A 25260-nucleotide genomic window follows, 5' to 3' on the forward strand; every position below is an offset into this window, starting at 1 on the left:
CCATTGTTAACCATCTCTGATGTTTATAACTAACATTAGCGCCTCCATTGTTAACCATCTCTGATGTTTATAACTAACATTAGCGCCTCCATTGTTAACCATCTCTGATGTTTATAATTACATTAGCGCCTCCATTGTTAACCATCTCTGATGTTTATAACTAACATTAGCGCCTCCATTGTTAACCATCTCTGATGTTTATAACTAACATTAGGCCCTCCATTGTTAACCATCTCTGATGTTTATAACTAACATTAGGGCCTCCATTGTTAACCATCTCTGATGTTTATAACTAACATTAGGGCCTCCATTGTTAACCATCTCTGATGTTTATAACATTAGGGCCTTCATTGTTAACCATCTCTGATGTTTATAACTAACATTAGCGCCTCCATTGTTAACCATCTCTGATGTTTATAATTAACATCAGCGCCTCCATTGTTAACCATCTCTGATGTTTATAATTAACATTAGCGCCTCCATTGTAAACCATCTCTGATGTTTATAACTAACATTAGGGCCTTCATTGTTAACCATCTCTGATGTTTATAATTAACATTAGAGCCTCCATTGTTAACCACCTCTGATGTTTATAATTTACATTAGGGCCTCCATTGTTAACCATCTCTGATGTTTATAACTAACATTAGCGCCTCCATTGTTAACCATCTATGATGTTTATAACTAACATTAGCGCCTCCATTGTTAACCATCTCTGATGTTTATAACTAACATTAGGCCCTCCATTGTTAACCATCTCTGATGTTTATAACTAACATTAGGGCCTCCATTGTTAACCATATCTGATGTTTATAACTAACATTAGCGCCTCCATTGTTAACCATCTCTGATGTTTATAACTAACATAAGCCCTCCATTGTTAACCATCTCTGATGTTTATAACTAACATTAGGGCCTCCATTGTTAACCATCTCTGATGTTTATAACTAACATCAGCGCCTCCATTGTTAACCATCTCTGATGTTTATAACTAACATTAGGGCCGCCTCCATTGTTAACCATCTCTGATGTTTATAACTAACATCAGCGCCTCCATTGTTAACCATCTCTGATGTTTATAACTAACATTAGGGCCTCCATTGTTAACCATCTCTGATGTTTATAACTAACACCAGGGCCTCCATTGTTAACCATCTCTGATGTTTATAACTAACATTAGGCCCTCCATTGTTAACCATCTCTGATGTTTATAACTAACATCAGCGCCTCCATTGTTAACCATCTCTGATGTTTATAACTAACATTAGGGCCGCCTCCATTGTTAACCATCTCTGATGTTTATAACTAACATTAGGGCCGCCTCCATTGTTAACCATCTCTGATGTTTATAACTTAAAAACATTAGGGCCTCCATTGTTAACCATCTCTGATGTTTGGAATGCAAGATGCAATTATAAAAGCATAACTTATGTAAGGGTCAAAGGTGGTGTAGAAGATGCCGTAGTGCAGTGTCCATTGTCCATCCGGGGCTGTTCAGCATCAACTTTATCTTTTAAATAACTTCTACTCGATAACTGTGAGGCACAGAGACCTGATACTGGTCCTGTAGCTTGCAGGGGTGAAGGGTTACCAAATCTGTTCAAATGAATATACCTTGACCTACATTCAAGGTCACAAGAGTCAAATGGGCTATAATCTTTAAACCACTTCATCTAAATAACCAAGAAGCCCGGGGAGATGATATTGGGTCTGTAGCATGCAGGGATGAAGGGCTACCAGATATGTTCAAATAAATGACCTTGAACTACATTCAAGGTCACAATGTCAAATAGGCTAAAACCAAGAGCCTCAGGGACTTAATATTGGGCCTGTGGCATGCAGGGGTGAAGAGCTACCAATGTTTTAATGAATAAACTTGACTTACATTCAAGGTGACAAGGTCAAATGGCTACCAATGTTTTACTGAATAAACTTGACTTACATTCAAGGTGACAAGATCAAATGGCTACCAATGTTCTAATGAATGAACTTGACTTACATTCAAGGGGACAAGGTCAAATGGCTACCAATGTTCTAATGAATGAACTTGACTTACATTCAAGGTGACAAGGTCAAATGGCTTCCAATGTTTTAATGAATGAACTTGACTTACATTCAAGGTGACAAGGTCAAATGGTTACCAATGTTCTAATGAATGAACTTTGACTTACATTCAAGGTGACAGGGTCAAATTGGCTCAAATCTTGAAACAGTTTCTTTCAAATAATCAAGAGACCTTCGGGAACTGATAATGGGTGTATAGCAGGCAGGGTTGAAGGGCTACCAAGATTGTTCAATTGAATGTACAAATATGTAACATCTAAGTTGGTCAGTGCTCTAGTAGCTTCATTATTAGAGTAATTTTGATGAAACCTAGCTCACACAATGATAAAAGACCATAATATCTCATATAAGTTTTTTGGGTCAAGGTTAAGCTCACTGTTACTATTTTTAGTGGGGACTGGTAAGAGACATAAAGCTATAACCAGTGTGCTTGTTTTCCTGAAAAGCTTAACTTATGTGGCAGGTTTTATAAGCCTTATATGGTGTTTATCAATTACCAGGATATACAAAGTATAGCTGGAGGTCAGTGGCTGCCAGCTATCATTTATCATCAATGTATATAAGCTATTTCAATATCAAAAAAAATGTCCAAGAATACACATGCATCCCTTGGGACAAAAGGTTGCTTTATTCCATAAAACAACTGTAATCACTGTAAATGTGAATCATTCTGCCAATGTCTTAATTTTAAGCTGAATCTGTATATCCAATATCTCCCCATCCAATCCTGCATCAGCGTTTTCATGTGAATAAGTCTAGAATCATATTTGACTATAAGGTTCAAATTAGCATAATTTGTTTCATTTTCATTGAAAATTAATTAGCGTTTAGTCAGGGCTTACTTTTCTCGATGACATCACAAAATGTGTCAAGGTTAAGCTATGGCCATATGGGGTCAAAAGTAGATCAAAAATCAAAATGAAATCAAATTGAATAATTTTTACATGAACATGATCTACTTAAACAGAATGTGCAATTTTTATGGTTATCAGATGAAAAATGACGGAGATGTGGCACTTTGGGGAAAAGTGATTTTAGCTGCAGTGATTATTGATCTGTTTGTTAATACCTGTAAAGTGTTAACAATCATTCTACATGTAGCTGTTGTAATCATTTTAAAGTCAAGGATCAAAGCAGATAATGTTAGGTAGTTTACTGACATTGGTGATAATAACGTCCTTATCAGTACACATGTACCTGTCACTGTCTGGGACCATCAGTACATTTACTCTTCTGGCTAATGCCAGCCTATTATGATGATAATCCCAAGCACGCCATCTCAGATTATGTAGGATCCCAAGCACGCCGCCATCACCAAATATAGGCTTAGATTATGTAGGATCCCAAGGGAGCCATCATCACCAAATATAGGCTCAGATTGAGTAGGATCCCAAGGGAGCCATCATCACCAAATGTAAGTCGCAGATTTAAAGAAGGATCCCAAGGGAGACGTTGTCACCAAATATAGGCTCAGATTAAGTTGGATCCCAAGGGAGCCATCATCACCAAATATAGGCTTAGATTATGTAGGATCCCAAGGGAGACGTTGTCACCAAATATAGGCTCAGATTAAGTTGGATCCCAAGGGAGCCATCATCACCAAATCTTAGTCTATGATTAAGTAGGATCCCAAGGGAGCCATCATCACCAAATATAGGCTCAGATTGAGTAGGATCCCAAGGGAGCCGTCATCACCAAATGTAAGTCGCAGATTTAAAGAAGGATCCCAAGGGAGCCATCATCACCAAATATAGGCTTAGATTATGTAGGATCCCAAGGGAGCCATCATCACCAAATATAGGCTCGGATTAAGTAGGATCCCAAGGGAGGCGTTGTCACCAAATAAAGGCTCAGATTAAGTAGGATCCCAAGGGAGACGTTGTCACCAAATATCGGCTCAGATTAAGTAGGATCCCAAGGGAGCCAACATAACCTAATATAGACTCATGTTATTTAGAGTCCCAAGGAATTGTCATCACCAATTATCGGCTCAGAATAATTAGGATCCCAAGGGAATTGTCATCACCAATTATCGGCTCAGAATAATTAGGATCCCAAGGAATTGTCATCACCAATTATCGGCTCAGAATAAGTAGGATCCCAAGGAATTGTCATCACCAATTATCGGCTCAGAATAAGTAGGATCACAAGGAATTGTCATCACCAAATATCGGCTCAGAATAAGTAGGATCCCAAGGGAGCTGTCATCACCAATTATCGGCTCAGAATAAGTAGGATCCCAAGGAATTGTCATCACCAATTATCGGCTCAGAATAAGTAGGACCCCAAGAAAGTCATTTGTCATCATGCGTGGTAATAGTGATAGGGTTTAAAGTTTGCTGTGTCATAATCCTTCTACGACATCAAAAGATCAGGGTCCAAGATCTTCATTATTATGATATACCATTTTCATCAAGTAACAGCATGAAGAGGAAGACAACCCATGAGCTTTCTGTGTTGAAACTTAGGAAGTATAGACAAAGTTTCCTATCCCACAAAATATTTTCTTCCATCTTTTTGTCATCTTAGTCAGAATTACTCATAACCTTTTGTTTGTGTTCAGGCCAAACATGTATTCTTTTCTTATGTTAAGCTTTATTGCAAAGGAATGGATTTGATGAAACTTTAGAGATATACTGAAAAAATTAACTTTGGCCAAAAAGGTTACAATTTTCATGATCAGATTTTTGAAATACTAGATTGCTTTGATAATGACTGGATACATTTGTAAGGAATACTATACTTTTTCAAACTATAGACTTTAACCACAAACTGATACCAACACATGTATATATATAATCTATCGATAGAGACAAATCATCCTTATTTTCACAGGAATATGTCATAATTTTCATCTGTCAGCATGTCACAATGGCATCAGTATCACCTCTCAGTACTCTCAGTACTTGATTTTTTCCCCCTATTGATGTACATGTCACCATGATGCTTGTAGCGGTGTCATTGGAAATACATACACATACAATGTTACTACTAGTATGTTCTATATGCTATTAATAACCAAAGGAATAAAATTTGCTTTGTCTGAACACAATCCTCTGGAGACTACAGAATTGTCCTTTTGGTACAACTTGACAACTCATTAGCTTTTATGTACAATTTTGTTCTCAGACGCAATGTACTGCTAGCAACTAAAAGTGTACCTTTTAAGTTTTAATGAATATTGTCGGAACTTGATATATATAATTCATGCAGTCCTATTGATTTATTTTGTATTTTGTCTTTACAGTCCTACACAATGACAGCGTGGATCAGAGAGGACCACAAACCCCCCTAGATAACATGGTTCTCAGCTCACAGGGGTCTATGATGGGGGGAATGGACCCTGACTTCCACTTCGGGGCCACATCAGATCGGGCTGTGTCCTCCAGCACAGTCAACGATGCCAAGAAGAAGAAAGGTGTTGGAATACCAGGCAAAAGTATAGAGGAGGAGCTTTGTCGAATATGTGGTGATCGGGCCTCGGGGTACCACTACAATGCCCTCAGTTGTGAGGGCTGTAAAGGTATAACCTGTGTTAATGTCATTTTTAGATAACATGGGTTACAGTACTTTGTAAATAAATTCATCGTAATTTAACGTACCTTAACTAAGCTAGGTTATTCTACTCAAAAATAAGATTTCAACATATTTTACTGTACCTTAATTATACCCCCGCAACGAAGTTAGGAGGGGGGGGGGGGGGGGGGGTATACTGGAATCAGGTTGTCTGTCCGTCCGTCTGTCTGTAGATGCATTTTGTCCGGACAACTTCTCCTAAACCGATGGGCCAATTCTGATGAAACTTCACACAAATATTAATGATCATGTGTAGATGTGCATGCCTCTTTATTTTTCTCAAAATTATGGTTGCTATGGCAACTGGTCACTTTAAACAGGTTTTCCGATAAGAACCATAACTTTAAGTTGTCCGGACAACTCCTCCTAAACCAATGGCCAATTTCAATGAAACTTCACACAAATATAGAGGACCATGTGTAGATGTGCATGCCACTTTATTTTTCACAAAATTATGGTTGCTATGGCAACTGGTCACTATAAACAGGTTTTCTGATAAGAACCATAACTTTAAGTTTGTCCGGACAACTCCTCCTAAACCAAAGGTCTAATTTCAATGAAACTTCACACAAATATAGAGGACCATGTGTAGATGTGCATGCCACTTTCTTTTTTTTTTCAAAATTATGGTTGCTATGGCAACTGGTCACTATATTACTGGGTTATCTTAGTTAGCCTCTAATTAACAGTTCCAATTCACCATTAAATTGACTCGTGCAGATTGCGGGGGTATTAGTCAGCCATCCTGGCGACAGTTCTAGTTTAGCTAGGTTATCGTACTTAGAAATACCCTATGTCTCGGGGTAATTTGACGTACTGCTGTAGATTTTCGTAGTTATACCCTGGGCCCCTGCAATGAAGTTGGGAATGGAGTAAACTGAAATCAGCATGTCTGTCTGTCTGTCTGTCTGTCTGTGTGTCTGTGGACACAATCTTTTACTGCCGTCTATATAAATGTTAAAGTAACAAAAAGAACAAAACATTGTCAATTTCAGAAAAAAAAATTAAGCACAGGAAATGAGTTTAAAAATTATCGAATGATAGAGCTATAACATTGCTACTAATTTATGGAATTTAAAATAAAAGCCATTGAACGAGAAAGTCATAAAACTCAATTGTCAAAATGCATAAATAGAAAAATATTGTGTCTCAATATTGTTTGCATATCTCTGTAGTTTGTTACCCCTAATTAAGAACAAATTAGAAGATCAATACATTTCAGATCATGTTACAATGTAACTTAATACGATTATTGTCAATACAACAAATATTTAGGAGTATAGTTCCATCCTGTTTTGATACTTTTATCTTAATGCCTGAAAATTTATGTTGTCACATAATTATTAAAATTGAATTAGTGGCTGGTGGTAGAATATTGTAATTAAATTCTCTAAGACAAGAATGGAGAAAATATTGCTGTGTTTAAGCTGCTGTAAATTAGATTATGATGACATAATTAATTGAATAAATTTTTACATTATGGGCCATATACCACAAAAACAAAATGGAATGTACTGGTTTCGCAGCTTAAATACACTTCATAACATAAAAATCATTCAAAATTCTTCAAGATAGAAGATTAAATACCAAATCTTACACAACGCACCAATATTACTCTCTGAGATCTCTTGTTCACTTCAAGTATGGCTTCTTCTCCATTACCATAATGAGTCTATAGTCAATATAATGAAGGGTTGTCAAGTTTAATGTGGCTAATTACCGTAGTTACTGCAAATAAGCCCCCTTTTAAGCTCACCGGTTACGAGTAACCGAGAGCTAATGCTGTCACCCCGGCGTCCACGTCGACGGTCGGCGTCCCACCCCAAAACTTTAAAGTTTTTGGGGTAAGTTTTTGGAAAGCTTGTTAGTCCAAAAGTATACACCTCATGCCCTTCTAATTTGGTTTATGCATTCATTAGAGGTCTAGGAGTGATGTTATGGCAAAATCGTGCAGAAAAAACTTTTTTTCGCATTTTACCATTTTGTGGACTTAACTTTTTTGGCACCAAAACTCACTTTAAAGTTTTGGGGGTAAGTCCAAAAGTATACACCTATCACCCTTCTTAGTTGGTTTATACATTCATTAGAGATCCAGGAGTGATGCTGTGGCATTTTACCATTTAGTGGACTTACTTTTTTTGACACAAAAACTCTGCACTTTAAAGATTTTGGGGGTTAGTTTTGGAAAGCTTGTAAGTCCACACCCTTCTTAGTTGGTTTATACATCCATTAGAGGTCTAGAAGCGATATTATGTGACATACAATTTCAAAATGTGAGCTTTCGCAATCATTGATTTCACTTGTTCATTTTTGCAGAATCAGTAATTTTAAAATAGTAAAACCTCTAAAGGTTATATTATACTTTACACTATTATATATAATTACCACCCTCCAATAGTTACAAACTTTACACTATTACCACCCACCAATAGTTACATACTTTACACTATTACCACCCTCTAATAATTACATTCTTAACACTATTACCACCCTCCAATAGTTACATACTTTACACTATTACCACCCACCAATAGTTAAATACTTTACACTATTACCACCCACCAATAGTTACATACTTTACACTATTACCACCCACCAATAGTTACATACTTTACACTATTACCACCCTCCAATGGTTACATACTTTACACTATTACCACCCACCAATAGTTAAATACTTTACACTATTACCACTCTCCAATAGTTACATACTTTACACTATTACCACCCTCCAATAGTTACATACTTTACACTATTACCATCCTCCAATAGTTACACACTTTACACTATTACCACTCTCACCCACCAATAGTTACATACTTTACACTATTACCACCCTCCAATAGTTACATACTTTACACTATTACCATGCACCCACCAATAGTTACATACTTTACACTATTACCACCCTCCAATAGTTACATACTTTACACTATTACCACTCTCACCCACCAATAGTTACATACTTTACACTATTACCACCCTCCAAAAGTTACATACTTTTTACACTATTACCACCCACCAATAGTTAAATACTTTACACTATTACCACCCACCAATAGTTACATACTTTACACTATTACCACCCTCCAATAGTTACATACTTTACACTATTACCACCCACCAATAGTTACATACTTTACACTATTACCACCCACCAATAGTTACATACTTTACACTATTACCACCCTCCCAATGTTACATACTTTACACTATTACCACCCTCCAATAGTTACATACTTTACACTATTACCACCCTCCAATAGTTACATACTTTACACTATTACCACTCTCACCCACCAATAGTTACATACTTTACACTATTACCACTCTCACCCACCAATAGTTACATACTTTACACTATTACCACCCTCCAATAGTTACATACTTTACACTATTACCACCCTCCAATAGTTACATACTTTACACTATTACCACCCACCAATAGTTAAATACTTTACACTATTACCACCCTCCAATAGTTACATACTTTATACTATTACCACCCTCCAATAGTTACATACTTTATACTATTACCACCCTCCAATAGTTACATACTTTATACTATTACCACCCTCCAATAGTTACATACTTTACACTATTACCACTCTCACCCACCAATAGTTACATACTTTACACTATTACCACCCTCCAATAGTTACATACTTTACACTATTACCACCCTCCAATAGTTACATACTTTACACTATTACCACCCACCAATAGTTAAATACTTACACTATTACCACCCTCCAATAGTTACATACTTTATACTATTACCACCCTCCAATAGTTACATACTTTACACTATTACCACCCTCCAATAGTTACATACTTTACACTATTACCACCCCACCAATAGTTACATACTTTACACTATTACCACTCTCACCCTCCAATAGTTACATACTTTACACTATTACCACCCTCACCCTCCAATAGTTACATACTTTACACTATTACCACTCTCACCCACCAATAGTTACATACTTTACACTATTACCACCCTCCAATAGTTACATACTTTACACTATTACCATGCACCCACCAATAGTTACATACTTTATACTATTACCACCCTCCAATAGTTACATACTTTACACTATTACCACCCTCCAATAGTTACATACTTTATACTATTACCACCCTCCAATAGTTACATACTTTACACTATTACCGCCCTCCAATAGTTAAATACTTTACACTATTACCACCCTCCAACAGTTACATACTTAACACTATTACCACCCTCCAATACAGTGGACCCTCGATAATCCGAACACCTTCGTTCCCAGTCCAAACCGTCCGGATTACGAGTTTTCCGGACTACCGAATTTCGTGTACCATGTCAAAAAAATTGTCGTGTAAGAGTTATCTCCCTTGATTATATACGATCCGGGACGTTTCATAAACACGTCTAATTGTCAGACTTTTTAACAATAAATCAATAAAATATACTTATGTTTCTGATATGATGTTTTTTTTTTTTTTTTTTAGAAAGTAAAAAATAAACTATGTTTTTAAAAGAACATTTAAAAGTGAAAGTTGTTTTATTTATAGCGGGCATATGTGACCTACAAACAACACACGTGTCATGTCCCGCAGGTTCACAAACAAGTAGAAATTACAAACGTTAAATACCTTAAATAAAATACCCGGATTTTACAACTTACCGTCAGTCCATGTTTTTTTTATGATTTTTACGTACCAGAAACCCCAAGCTATCTATTTAAAAGTACGCGACACCAGCGAGAACTACCCAAGATGTCCATAATTATTCAACCCGTATTCACTTAACAATGTGACGCTTAATTAAGTATCAGACGACTATTGACTAATTTGTGTGTAATCAACCCAGTTCTTGTAATCACTGCTTAATACGTAAATGTGTATGTAATTAATAACATGCATCTTTCAATGAGTCGTCGTTTCACGTAACGTTAACGGTGTTACAATGCCGATATCCGTGTTTACCCAATACAAGTGTTAATGATGTTAATTACCGATCATAAATTGAACTGAATGTTTGTGCATAAATTCTGTAACATTTAGGTCGTAGAGAAAAAGCAATGTAAAGGCTGTACCGTTATCAAAACAAAAGCTACATATATTGTAACACAGGTAAACACCCGGGGCTATGACCTGGCAGCGGTCGCTATGACTACGCACAGTGTCAAGCGATAGTCTGTACAGCTGTCGACACGGGTGACTTGCCCCGACATTTTTTTCTCCTCGTGGTGAAAAAATCGTCCGGATTATTGAGGGAAATTTACTAATGAAAAGTACGTTCCGTTCCCAAAATGGGCTTCCGGACTGGTGAGTACAAATAACGTTACGGAAATCCGTTCCCGTGCATTTTCGTCCGGACTGTGAGTTTTCCGGACTATCGGCGTCCGGATTATCGCGGGTCCACTGTAGTTACATACTTTACACTATTACCACCCTCCAATAGTTACATACTTTACACTATTTTCACCCTCCAATAATTCCCGAGGGGACTATAGGTTTCCTCTCTATTCATCTTGTATGTATATAAACGTACATTTGTTTGTTACATCAAACTTTGTCAGCGCTCTAACAGCCTCTTCATCGAACTTTGTCAGCACTCTAACGGCCTTATCCATTGAGGGATTTTAATCCAACTTTACACAGATTTTTGGTCAAGGTCAAGGTCACTTACTATTTAAGCAGGGACAGTTAGGGGAACATGTGTTCCTTCAAAAATGTATACACAACAATATCTTATTTACACATGCAGATCTTAATTAACACATACACATTATACTGTAAACTATTTAGTAGTAATCTTATATCTTAGCATTCTTCTTAATGGTAATCACGCTATAATTGTAGATTCTGTACAATAGATTTTCTACAGAAAGAATTGTGGGTACACCAATTCATCATTTCACTAGTTTTTTTCAATGTTCGGAATTGCACTAAAAAATGAGTACCTGAAAGTATATTTATAACTGCATACACAAATTGTAATGACAGATATAGTAATAATTTGAAATTTTGATAGAAACATTAATGTTTCTACTTTTGAAGGATTTTTCCGGAGAAGTATCACAAGAGCGGCTAACTACTACTGTAAATATGGAGGGAACTGTGAAATGGACATGTGGATGAGAAGAAAATGTCAAGCCTGTCGTCTGATCCGATGTCGTGAAGTCGGAATGAAGGAAGAATGTAAGGACTGAGGGCTGTGTGTTAGCTAGGTTTTGGAATAGATTGTAAAGGGAGAAGGGAATCCTGGAATGAGGTTACTACTACAGAGAAAACTGTCATCAGTGTCATTATATTGATCGAGTCCTCCTCTGTCAGCTAAAATTTGACTGGATTGAATTTCTGATAATGTAACTCATACTGGGGTTTTAATGTAACTCATTCCGGGGTTTTAATTGTCAGTATGGTACCCTATTTCCTGACAATTTGACCACTTAAGAATGTAAATGTGATATCTAATGTGAATACTGATAATTTAATTGAAATATCTGTGGAATGTGATCATAGGTATCCTGTTAAATAGTTCAGTAAATGAAACATAAAGTCTGATCTAACTAAAACATCTGAAATTACACATCCCTATCCCTAAAACATCCGAATTGATTTCCTATTAACTGTGAGATATAATAACATCTGAAGTGTTATGGACCTTAGATCTTTAAGATTATGGCATACTAAAAAAGGAGAAAAAAAATTGTTTCACAAATACTTCATCTACTGATACAACAAAAAATATGATGTTACACAATATCATATTTATTTTCTGTAAGGTTGAATCCTGTATGTTGTATTTGGCTTTAAATAAGACCAACATGGTAATATCAGTCTTGTTTCAAATGTCACTGATAATGTCATGTTTAATAGTGTCACTGATTATGCCATGTTTTATAGTGACACTGATAATGTCATGTTTAATAGTGACACTGATAATGTCATGTTTTATAGCGACACTGATAATGTCATGTTTATAGCGACACTGATAATGTCATGTTTAATAGTGTCACTGATTATGCCATGCTAATAGTGACACTGATAATGTCATGTTTTATAGCGTCACTGATAATGTCATGTTTAATAGTGACACTGATAATGTCATGTTTAATAGTGACACTGATAATGTCATGTTTAATAGTGACACTGATAATGTCATGTTTTATAGCGTCACTGATAATGTCATGTTTTATAGCGACACTGATAATGTCATGTTTTATAGCGACACTGATAATGTCATGTTTAATAGTGACACTGATAATGTCATGTTTAATAGTGACACTGATAATGTCATGTTTTATATCGTCACTGATAATATTATGTTTTGTTTGTAGGTTTACTCTCGGACGAACAGTGTAAAGCGCGGGATGCAAGACGAAAATCAAAACAGACAAGGTTTCAGAAAAAACAAGAAACTGTTATTGTAGAAAAGCCGCTGGGAGAATGTCCATCCCCTAGTTTTAAAAGTGCTGACTTTGAAAGACAACTATCTCCTCCTAACACTCCCAAGGCAGCGCCCCCTCCTGGGATGTCTCCTTACACTGTGGTGGATAATCAACCAATCATGAGTGTGTGTGATGATACTGCCAAACTTATAGAGAAACTTGTCAAACTCCAAGACAAGTATGAGTTCCCCGACGAGAAAAAGATTGAGACAGCCATCGTAAGTTTTTTATCATCAAACTATATATAAACAATGGTCTATATAAAATCTGTATATAACTTAATAAACATAAGTTTTTTGAAGAGTATGACCACAAAAAAAGATTGGTGTTCATCCGAATCTTTAAAAAGCTCTGTCGCATATGGCTTCCATGGAATTATGATCGTGGTCAACCATGAATTAGAAATACACCAGACATTGCCATACCAGTTCCGAAAACCTATATATATTTCATCTATTGATTTGTCAGCGCATAATATGTACATGTATAATGTCATGCAGAAACATCAATTTTAAAGTATTTATTGATATAAACTCACAGTTGTTAATAAATAAATAAACCCTCCCTAAACTGTCATGCTAAACTTTCGTACTAAACTTTTACACTATGGGAGGGGTGGGGTGGGGGGGCTTATTTAATATGGTACTGAACTTTTACACTAGGGGATGACTTATTTAATATTGTACTAAACATATACACTACGGGAGGGGGGGGGGGGGGGCTTATTAGATATTGTACTAAACTTTTACACTATGGGAGGGGTGGGGTGGGGGGGCTTATTAAATATTGTACTAAACTTTTACATTAGGGGAAGGGGCTTACTTAATTTGGTACTAAGCTTTTACACTTAAAAGGAAGGGCTTATTTCAGAATAAATATGTTAATATAGGTACTCGTGTGAATGACTGACAATCATTTATATGATGGACCGTCGTGTGAATGGCTGACAATCATTTATATGATGGACCGTTGTGTGAATGGCTGACAATCATTTATATGATGGATCGTTGTGTGACAATCATTTATATGATGGACCGTCGTGTGACAATCATTTATATGATGGACCGTCGTGTGACAATCATTTATATGATGGACCGTTGTGTGAATGGCTGACAATCATTTATATGATGGACCGTCGTATGAATGGCTGACAATCATTTATATGATGGACCGTTGTGTGAATGGCTGACAATCATTTATATGATGGACCGTTGTGTGAATGGCTGACAATCATTTATATGATGGACCGTTGTGTGAATGGCTGACAATCATTTATATGATGGACCGTTGTGTGAATGGCTGACAATCATTTATATGATGGACCGTTGTGTGAATGGCTGACAATCATTTATATGATGGACCGTTGTGTGAATGGCTAACAATCATTTATATGATGGATCGTTGTCAGAAGCTGTTTACTGAATGTTGATTTAATCTCCTAAAAACATCTGAAAATGGCTTTTACATATCGGAATATACCCATGGATGATAGATATTCTCAAGTCCCTGTGCTAGTATACCCCAAGAGGGTTGCAAGGTGATGTGTATGAGTATATACTCTGTAATTTTCCACTAAAAATTCATATTGATTTTAAAATTTGCCTAAGATTTACACTGTAAGATATTAATATCTATGCATGATTAGGGGTGCATGTTGTCAGAAGAATTAATTCATGAGGAAATTGAAAATGTTTGTAGATATATGTCACAGTCTACTGAGGCTTTGTAAAGTATGATGAAGGTACATTGTATATAGGTATTTCCAATTTCTCTATTACGTTAGTATATATAGACTTTTTTTCATCTTTTTTAATATGACACATTTTGCCTAAAGTAATTGTTTCAAAGCTAGTGCCGGGGCGCCATGTTTCCTTGACATCTTCTATCTCCAGACTCAGGAGATGGAAGATGTTTTAAGTCAAAGTGACTGATACATATTAGTTCAAGAAAGAATTTACCCTGGTAATCAATAGAAATCTTCTATTGATGTACACAGCCTATGGGATATATAAGCATTTTATTGTGTGAATGTCGACACAGTGCCATGCTTTAAACCTGTTATATTGATTTGTAACAACTACATAGGTCTACTGTTGTAAATCTCTTTTCTTCTCTGAAGAATGAACTTCCTAGTTTAGCATGACAAAAATCCAGAATCTGATCGATTTTAAATGCATTTATGTAAGGATGTACAAAATATACTTTGTAATTAGAGTCCAGAATCCGATAGATTTTAAATGCATTTTTGTAAGTAAACAAATTAAAAAAATCTTATTGTATTTAAAATCCTGAAACTGATAGATTATAAATGCATTTACTGTTCACAGTTGTGTAAGCAAACAAAAAATGTGTTGTAGTTGAAATCCTGAATCTGATAGATTCTAGATGCATTAATTAACATGTAAGCATAAATGTTGCAAGACTTCAATGTGACATATACCAATGTTATAGTCAAACCAGAATGACCAGCTGTCGCATTGACCTTTTCGTGGAATATTCAAAGTGGGTAGTTCCATTTGTGCACAGGTGTGTTAAAAAAACATATTGATTAGTATTACTACTGTGTCCAGCAGGGTGCTGTTTTGGACCATTCGTTTCTTTGTTACAATTTTATATTGACAACACAGGGACTGTATCATTTATTTTTGATGCATGGTTTACACATATTCAAGTAACTATGTGATCGATTAAAGCTGATCCACCCAGCACGACGTTGTCATGGTCATCTTTACCCTTTGTGATCAATTGTTCACATGTTAACAGTTTTGTCGCTAAATCTAGACCAGTATAAATACAAATGATGCAGCTGATGATAAGGTTTGTTACATTATAAACAACTAACAGATATACATGTATATATACAAAGCACCTATTTCCCCTAAATGATTATCGACTCGTCTGTAATCAATATGCTAATCAAAGTTCAACACGACAGGTCATTCTGGTTAGACTATACTGTAATCTAACTGTTGATACATTTGTCTATATGTTAGTGGTAATCTAACTTTTATACTAGAATTAAACAGCTAATGCTGTCTCAGGTATAAAAAAGCATGGCAGTGAGTCAATTGCCTAACAAGCTATTGGCAGTGAGTCAATTGCCTAACAAGCATGGCAGTGAGTCAGAATCGCCTAACAAGCATGTCAGTGAGTCAGAATTGCCTAAAAAGCATGTCAGTGAGTCAGAATTGCCTAACAAGCAATTGTCAGTGAGTCAGAATTGCCTAACAAGCAATTGTCAGTGAGTCAGAATTGCCTAACAAGCATGGCAGTGAGTCAGAATTGCCTAACAAGCATGGCAGTGAGTCAGAATTGCCTCCATTGCTAGTTTATAACTCTGAAGAGAAATGCCCCTGTGGCCACGATCTGCTTCCGCTTCCTTTGAAAATACCGATTTCCAATGATGATTGTTTTTATGGTATTTATAGGTTAAATGTTTATTGATTTTTGTGAGATTCTGCACATCAATGCCTCAAACTAATGTTTGAGAAAATGGTTCATTACTCCAGAATCAAATATCAATCCTAAATTAATAACTTTTCCCAAGACACAAGACTTTTAATAAAGTGTGAATAAACTTTGATGTAAGGCTTAATATTATAGGAATCTGTTGTAAGACAGAGCCAGAAACCTAAATTACCTGTTGTATGACAGATCCAGTCATCCAGATAAACATATTGTATGACAGATCCAGTCATCTAGATAAACATGTTGTATGACAGATCCAGTCATCTAGATAAACATGTTGTATGACAGATCCAGTCATCCAGATAAACCTGTTGTATGACAGATCCAGTCATCCAGATAAACATATTGTATGTAACAGACCCAGTCATCCAGATAAACCTGTTGTATGACAGATCCAGTCATCCAGATAAACATATTGTATGACAGATCCAGTCATCTAGATAAACATGTTGTATGACAGATCCAGTCATCTAGATAAACATGTTGTATGACAGATCCAGTCATCCAGATAAACCTGTTGTATGACAGATCCAGTCATCCAGATAAACATATTGTATGTAACAGACCCAGTCATCCAGATAAACCTGTTGTATGACAGATCCAGTCATCCAGATAAACCTGTTGTATGTAACAGACCCAGTCATCCAGATAAACCTGTTGTATGACAGATCCAGTCATCCAGATAAACATATTGTATGACAGATCCAGTCATCTAGATAAACATGTTGTATGACAGATCCAGTCATCTAGATAAACATGTTGTATGACAGATCCAGTCATCCAGATAAACCTGTTGTATGACAGATCCAGTCATCCAGATAAACATATTGTATGTAACAGACCCAGTCATCCAGATAAACCTGTTGTATGACAGATCCAGTCATCCAGATAAACCTGTTGTATGTAACAGACCCAGTCATCCAGATAAACCTGTTGTATGACAGATCCAGTCATCCAGATAAACATATTGTATGACAGACCCAGTCATGCAGATAAATCTGTTGTATGACAGATCCAGTCATCTAGATAAACCTTTTGTATGACAGATCCAGTCATCTAGATAAACATGTTGTATGACAGATCCAGTCATCCAGATAAACCTGTTGTATGACAGATCCAGTCATCCAGATAAACCTTTTGTATGACAGATCCAGTCATCCAGATAAACCTGTTGTATGACAGAGCCATGCAGTGGTTTAGATAAATGTATTCTACAACAAAATTATCTTTAATGAGTGATCCCTAAGGGTTTTAGGTATCTCAAACCCACACATGTTTGCAGACCAGACCTGTCTTGTTATTCAATCAGTTGTGTTTCGATGTTCTCATGCATGATTTACACAGCAACCATTGCATAATATTTGCTTGCTTGTAAAACTTGACCTTTCCTTATTCAAAATTGATGAGATTTACACCTATTGGAGCATTTCATTTAGTATTGACGTGCGAAGGTTTTCATTAATTCATCACAGTTTTGCACTTGGCAGTATTCACATGTAATTACATACCATATTTGGCAGTCATTACAGAGTTGTTGAATTAAGTGTCAATTGTCTCCTGAAGTAAAATATCCAGGAAAAGATGTTGAAAGGTTTCCTTACATCTATTGAAGCAGAAAAGTTCCTGATCAACTCAAATTAAATTGTTTTGAATGTGTAACATTAAATTGAACTTCAAATTGAAGTAGAAAAAAGGAAATCAAACTATTTTAATTTTTTATTGAAAAGTTGGGAAGGAGAAGGCTGGTGTTTATTATTTAGTAGCCTTTCTGGTGGCAATGCCAATTACCAAAGTGGCGTCATCAATATATCGCATTCAGATATGTTGCTCAAAAAGTGAAAGTGTAATCAGTACATCACTTAAATTTCACTTTGGATTTATTTTCGCGTTAATACGCGAGGAGAGTCAATCAAAAATTCAAATCAATAGCTGATATTAGCTCATATCATTCACTAAATCAAAAGTCATTTCTAAATCTCTGAAGCTCTTCTAGACTCACAAAATCTTAGTGATCATGATTTATAGTATTTAGATCACATAGTGGACATCTCAACACAGCCTAATTCATTTACAGAATGTCGTCCAGAAAAAAGGTCCAATGACTTGGATGCTGGGAATGTGGGCTTTAATGATTTTTATTGCTACTTCATTTGACTTACAAATCAGCTTATAGTCAAATTGTTAGCAGTACCAGTTTTAATGAGATTTTGCTAATACAGTCAAACCTGTATTAAGTGGCCACCCAAGGGACCGACAGATATTGGCTGCTTAAGACAGGTGGCTGTTTAAACCAGGTTGGCCAGAAACAGCCTGTTGCCGAATTATTTTTTCGACAGTTTATTGAATTGATCATATTATAATGCACTTATTGATATTGATAACAATATACCAAGTACAGTGTATTTTGAAATGAAAACCAACAAAGATAAAAGTTTTGATGAATTTGATAAAAAAAATACGTGGTCATGTGATCATCGCGGATGTCTACTTCAAGACAAAATGGCCGCTTAAGACAGGACGATACAATGACTCGGGGCATATTTTTGTGGCCGTTGGCCGCGTTAGACAGGTGACCGCTTATTTAAGGTTCATTATATAGTGTTTTCCATCAGGCGGACTACAGACTGGCCGCTTAAGGGAGGTGGCTGCTTATTCAAGGTGGCCGTTAGAGCAGGTTTGACTGTACATGATTTCGCGAACGCCAATCTAGAAATGACTTTGAATTTGCAAATGAAGATGAGCTTTTAGATTCTTAGCCCTTGCAAAACTCCGGCCTATATTGGTAACCAATAGCTTGGCCCTATCCAAAAGTGTTATTTTCATACAAATGATCACAAAGGATTGGAATTTTTCATATTAATGCAAAAATATATCCCACAGGAAATATAATTAAGTGATTGAAAGCATTGTAATATATTACATTATGATTTAAGTATTTAATTTTCATTAAGAGTGATTCTTTTGGAGGATAAAATGTCATATTTATTTGAATTTTTGTTTCTTAACTTTTTTACATCAAAACTTTGCATAAGAATTTTTCAGGGTAAGTTTTTTTAATGTGTTAAACTTTTGAAATGTATCCACATGCAAAAATAATCATCTGAATCTTGCTTTGTTAATAAAATTATCAGATGTGATAAATTATTATATGTCAGTATTGGCAATTTTTAAAATCCTGTATATATATTTGTAATATTTTGCAATGATACCATCTCAGACAACTAGATCCCTCTAAAATTTCATTAAAACTATCCTGCTATCAACATCAGAATATTTTGTAGATTGATTTTTGTGTCGCCTTGAAAAGGTGACACATAGGTATTACTATGTTGGTTTCGGCGCCGTCAGCGGCGGCGGCGTCCACACAATGGTTTCCGTGGAATAACTTGAGTTCCCTTTGGCCAATCAAACTCAAACTTCATACAATGCTTCCTTACCAAAAGTGCTTGCTTAGGATTGCTTTTCAGGTTCAAAGGTCAAGTTCACTGTTACTATTAAAAGAAAATTGGTTTCCATGCAATAACTTGAGTTCCCTTTGGCAAATCAAACTCAAATTTCATACAGTGCTTCCTTACCAAAAGTGCTTGCTTAGGATTGCTTTTCAGGTTCAAAGGTCAAGGTCACTGTTACTGTTAATAGAAAATTGGTTTCCATGCAATAACTTGAGTTCCCTTTGGCAAATCAAACTCAAATTTCATACAGTGCTTCCTTACCAAAAGTGCTTGCTTAGGATTGCTTTTCAGGTTCAAAGGTCAAGGCCACTGTTAATGTTTATAGAAAATTGGTTTCTGTGCAATAACTTGAGTTCCCTTTGGCCAATCAAACAAAAGTTTGAAACCTGTAGAACATGGCTTCATTAAAACTCTGGGGAAAAGTTAAATGACCATGGAGCCATTATGTACATTTTGTATATATCACTTTGTGTCTCTGGTGAGTTCTGATCACTTATTGTTTTTATCATTACAGGATATTGACCCCAATGCTAAAGAGGAATCGGAGGAGCATGTGCTCGGTAGCCTGGCTAAAATGACCGTCCTCATTACACATCTAATTGTGGAATTTGCAAAGAATTTACCTGGTTTTACACGGCTTGACAAAGAGGATCAAATTGTTTTACTGAAGGTATGTAGTTATTAGATGATTAGTTAGATGGGGGTAATATAATACAACTCTCTTGAAACTGATTTGAATAATATGCTGTTCTGACAGGTGTAAAGTAGAGCTGTGCTGAACATTAATTATCACAGGTAAAATGTAGGTCTGTGCTGAACATTAATTATCACAGGTAAAATGTAGGTCTGTGCTGAACATTAATTATCACAGGTAAAATGTAGGTCTGTGCTGAACATTAATTATCACAGGTAAAATGTAGAGCAGTGTTGATCCTTAATTATCACAGGTAAAATGTAGGTCTGTGCTGAACATTAATTATCACAGGTAAAATGTAGAGCTGTGTTGATCCTTAATTATCACAGGTGTAAGATAGATCTGTGCTGAGTGTAATTATCACAGGTGTAAGATAGAGCAATGCTGATCCTTAATTATCACAGGTGTAAGATAGAGCTGTGCTGATCCTTAATTATCACAGGTGTAAGATAGAGCTATGCTGATCCTTAATTATCACAGGTGTAAGATAGAGCTGTGCTGATCCTTAATTATCACAGGTGTAAGATAGAGCTGTGCTGAGTGTAATTATCACTGGTGTAAGATAGAGCTGTGCTGATCCTTAATTATCACAGGTGTAAGATAGATCTGTGCTGATCCTTAATTATCACAGGTGTAAGATAGATCTGTGCTGAGTGTAATTATCACAGGTGTAAGATAGAGCTATGCTCATCCTTAATTATCACTGGTGTAAGATAGAGCTGTGCTGATCCTTAATTATCACAGGTGTAAGATAGATCTGTGCTGAGTGTAATTATCACAGGTGTAAGATAGATCTGTGCTGAGTGTAATTATCACAGGTGTAAGATAGAGCTGTGCTGATCCTTAATTATCACTGGTGTAAGATAGAGCTATGCTGATCCTTAATTATCACAGGTGTAAGATAGAGCTATGCTGATCCTTAATTATCACAGGTGTAAGATAGAGCTGTGCGCATGTGGGTTAATGTTGCGTCCCGTTTTGTTGCTCATTAGTGTATTCATGTAAAAAATACATTGTTCTACATTGTTGCAACTTGTACATTCCAATGACGTCACATTGTTTACAAATCCCGCGTTGTGTCTGCACTGCCTGACACGAAGGCTTCATTCTGTGTTTTTTAGTGTTTTTGTTAGTTTTCTTACAATTCAATTGATCAGGTATGATTAAACAACCCCAATCAATATGAGGTGTGAATGTAATTTTAAGTTTAAACGGCATGTTGCGAAAAATACTTCAACTTTCACTTTGACAGTGCATTCGTGATCGGAGCTTCGACCGACTGTCATGGCAACGACGAGGACGGTCGTTTATCACAGTGTCGATTTTACAAACTTGCATGTACAGCCGAAAACGTCTAACTATACCTTATGTCTTTGCAAATCATCTGTTAATAATTATTTGAATTAATTACGATCCATTGCATTCATTTATTAACGTTTGTTCTTTTCTATATGCCGATTTCGATACTTAAAACACTGAAGAGTTCCAATATTGGAGAATGAACATTAACACTTGCTCTATAAATCGTTCTAGAGCACCCGACTACCCTAAATCAATAATTATGAAACAGGTAAGAGCGTGAAGGTAATTGTATGGGAACAACGAAAAGTGCTGTACATTCTTACGAAAATGACAAACATCGTCAAAATTACTTAAAAAGTAGTCAATTAATCGGCACTTCGTCAATTAAGACCAGTTTATAACGCCGTTATGTAACCATACTTGAATAAATAGAAGAATGTACAGCACTTTTTCTCGGTTTCTTAGCACGATGAATACGTGCATCATATTTGTTTGTACGACAAAATACGTTGGTCGGGTGCTCTGGCCATAGTTACCGACCAAGTGTTAATGTAGTCCTTCGTGCCGGTCACGTGACCACGCGAGAACAGGAGGACCGACGAAAACATCGCGATAAAGACGTTGGACACCTAACATTAAAATCCGATCAAGAAAACAAACAGAACTTACCGGGAAATCATTAAATATTGAATTTATATAAAAACATGACGATTTTTGTTCTTTTTAATTATCAATGCAACATTAACCCACATGCGTGCTGATCCTTAATTATCACAGGTGTAAGATAGAGCTGTGCTGATCCTTAATTATCACAGGTGTAAGTTAGATCTGTGCTGAGTGTAATTATCACAGGTGTAAGATAGATCTGTGCTGATCCTTAATTATCACAGGTGTAAGATAGAGCTGTGCTGATCCTTAATTATCACAGGTGTAAGATAGAGCAATGCTGATCCTTAATTATCACAGGTGTAAGATAGAGCTATGCTGATCCTTAATTATCACAGGTGTAAGATAGAGCTGTGCTGATCCTTAATTATCACAGGTGTAAGATAGAGCTGTGCTGATCCTTAATTATCACAGGTGTAAGATAGAGCTGTGCTGATCCTTAATTATCACTGGTGTAAGATAGAGCAATGCTGATCCTTAATTATCACAGGTGTAAGATAGAGCTGTGCTGATCCTTAATTACCACAGATGTAAGATAGAGCTGTGCTGATCCTTAATTATCACAGGTGTAAGATAGATCTGTGCTGATCCTTAATTATCACAGGTGTAAGATAGAGCTGTGCTGATCCTTAATTATCACTGGTGTAAGATAGAGCAATGCTGATCCTTAATTATCACAGGTGTAAGATAGAGCAATGCTGATCCTTAATTATCACAGGTGTAAGATAGAGCTGTGCTGATCCTTAATTATCACAGGTGTAAGATAGAGCTGTGCTGATCCTTAATTATCACTGGTGTAAGATAGAGCTATGCTGATCCTTAATTATCACAGGTGTAAGATAGAGCAATGCTGATCCTTAATTATCACAGGTGTAAGATAGAGCTGTGCTGATCCTTAATTATCACAGGTGTAAGATAGAGCTATGCTGATCCTTAATTATCACTGGTGTAAGATAGAGCAATGCTGATCCTTAATTATCACAGGTGTAAGATAGAGCTGTGCTGATCCTTAATTATCACAGGTGTAAGATAGAGCTGTGCTGATCCTTAATAACCACAGGTGTAAGATAGAGCTGTGCTGATCCTTAATTACCACAGATGCAGTATTATATTTATTTATGTATTATCATTTTCCTGGTTACAGGCAGCGTCCAGTGAGGTGATGGCGGTACGCGCTAGTCGATGTTACGACCCTGTATCCAAGTCCATTGTGCTGGCCAATGGGACACCTTTGACACGGGAGAACAGCCTGGCAGTGGGTCAACCTGAAGCTTATGTTGACTTGGTGTTCAAACTCTGTAGAGATATGGCAGACATACAGACAGACAACGCCGAGTATTCCCTCTTTACAGCTATATGTATTTTCTCAAGTAAGTATACCAAAAAACACTACTTCCTTAGAATGGCTGGGCAAACCTGTCCTAATTCTGAAAAATTATGTGTAATGCCGACTTAGATATACTGGTTTAAATACTACAATCATATGTTTCAAATTAATGATATATGATAAAATCTTATATCAGTTCAGTGAATATTTTAAAGCGAGATTTGTCAGATCTGACGATCCTGTATAACATGAAACATTTGCTGTGTACAAACTTTCATTGCCATTGTAGTTGCTATATGGAATCTTGAATACAAATGCAAAGAATACTGTAGAATGAATTGTACCCATGAAATAATCAGAAAGCTCTATTCCATGAAAGAAACTACACACAAACATTTCATGTTATACAGTTGCAGATTTATTTTGAAGATAACAAATGTATTTCTATGACATTAGATTTTTAATGATAATGTACGTAATGTGGATGTGAAATATATCAAACATTTGTAAATATTCACCTGGTTTCTATGTCTAACAAACAATACCTGGAAGAGTTGTTATCTACTATTTAAACCATCCATTGGTGTGTTAAGTTAAAATAGCTCATCATCCATTGGTGTGTTGAGTTAAAATAGCTCATCATCCATTGGTGTGTTAAATTGAGTTAAAATAGCTCATCATCCATTGGTGTGTTGAGTTAAAATAGCTCATCATCCATTGGTGTGTTGAGTTAAAATAGCTCATCATACATTGGTGTGTTGAGTTAAAATAGCTCATCATCCATTGGTGTGTTGAGTTGAAATAGCTCATCATACATTGGTGTGTTGAGTTAAAATAGCTCATCATCCATTGGTGTGTTGAGTTAAAATAGGTCATCATCCATTGGTGTGTTAAATTGAGTTAAAATAGCTCATCATCCATTGGTGTGTTGAGTTAAAATAGCTCATCATTGATTGGTGTGTTGAGTTGAAATAGCTCATCATACATTGGTGTGTTGAGTTAAAATAACTCATCATCCATTGGTGTGTTGAGTTAAAATAGCTCATCATCGATTGGTGTGTTGAGTTAAAATAGCTCATCATCCATTGGTGTGTTGAGATAAAATAGCTCATCATCCATTGGTGTGTTAAATTGAGTTAAAATAGCTCATCATCCATTGGTGTGTTGAGTTAAAATAGCTCATCATACATTGTTGTTCATGGTTGGTCAGGGGCCGCGGTGGCCGAGTGGTTAAGATGTCCCGACACTTTATCACTAGTTGCGAGT

At 36.2% G+C, this 25260-nt stretch overlaps 1 protein-coding gene across 2 annotated transcripts in view; it reads left to right on the top strand.

Moving 5' to 3' along the window:
• The window catches only part of LOC117343556 (ecdysone receptor-like), a 72809-nt gene that overhangs the window by 40130 nt on the left and 7419 nt on the right, over positions 1 to 25260 (top strand). For both annotated transcript variants that reach the window (XM_033905970.1, XM_033905969.1), the window contains exons 2-6: positions 5312 to 5587; positions 11692 to 11832; positions 12975 to 13303; positions 20520 to 20675; positions 23812 to 24037. In XM_033905970.1, coding sequence (XP_033761861.1) covers positions 5312 to 5587; positions 11692 to 11832; positions 12975 to 13303; positions 20520 to 20675; positions 23812 to 24037 — 1128 coding nt within the window. The remainder of the gene's footprint in view (positions 1 to 5311; positions 5588 to 11691; positions 11833 to 12974; positions 13304 to 20519; positions 20676 to 23811; positions 24038 to 25260) is intronic.

The sequence above is a fragment of the Pecten maximus genome, chromosome 15 (genome assembly GCF_902652985.1).
Source record: "Pecten maximus chromosome 15, xPecMax1.1, whole genome shotgun sequence".
Taxonomy (NCBI): domain Eukaryota; kingdom Metazoa; phylum Mollusca; class Bivalvia; order Pectinida; family Pectinidae; genus Pecten; species Pecten maximus.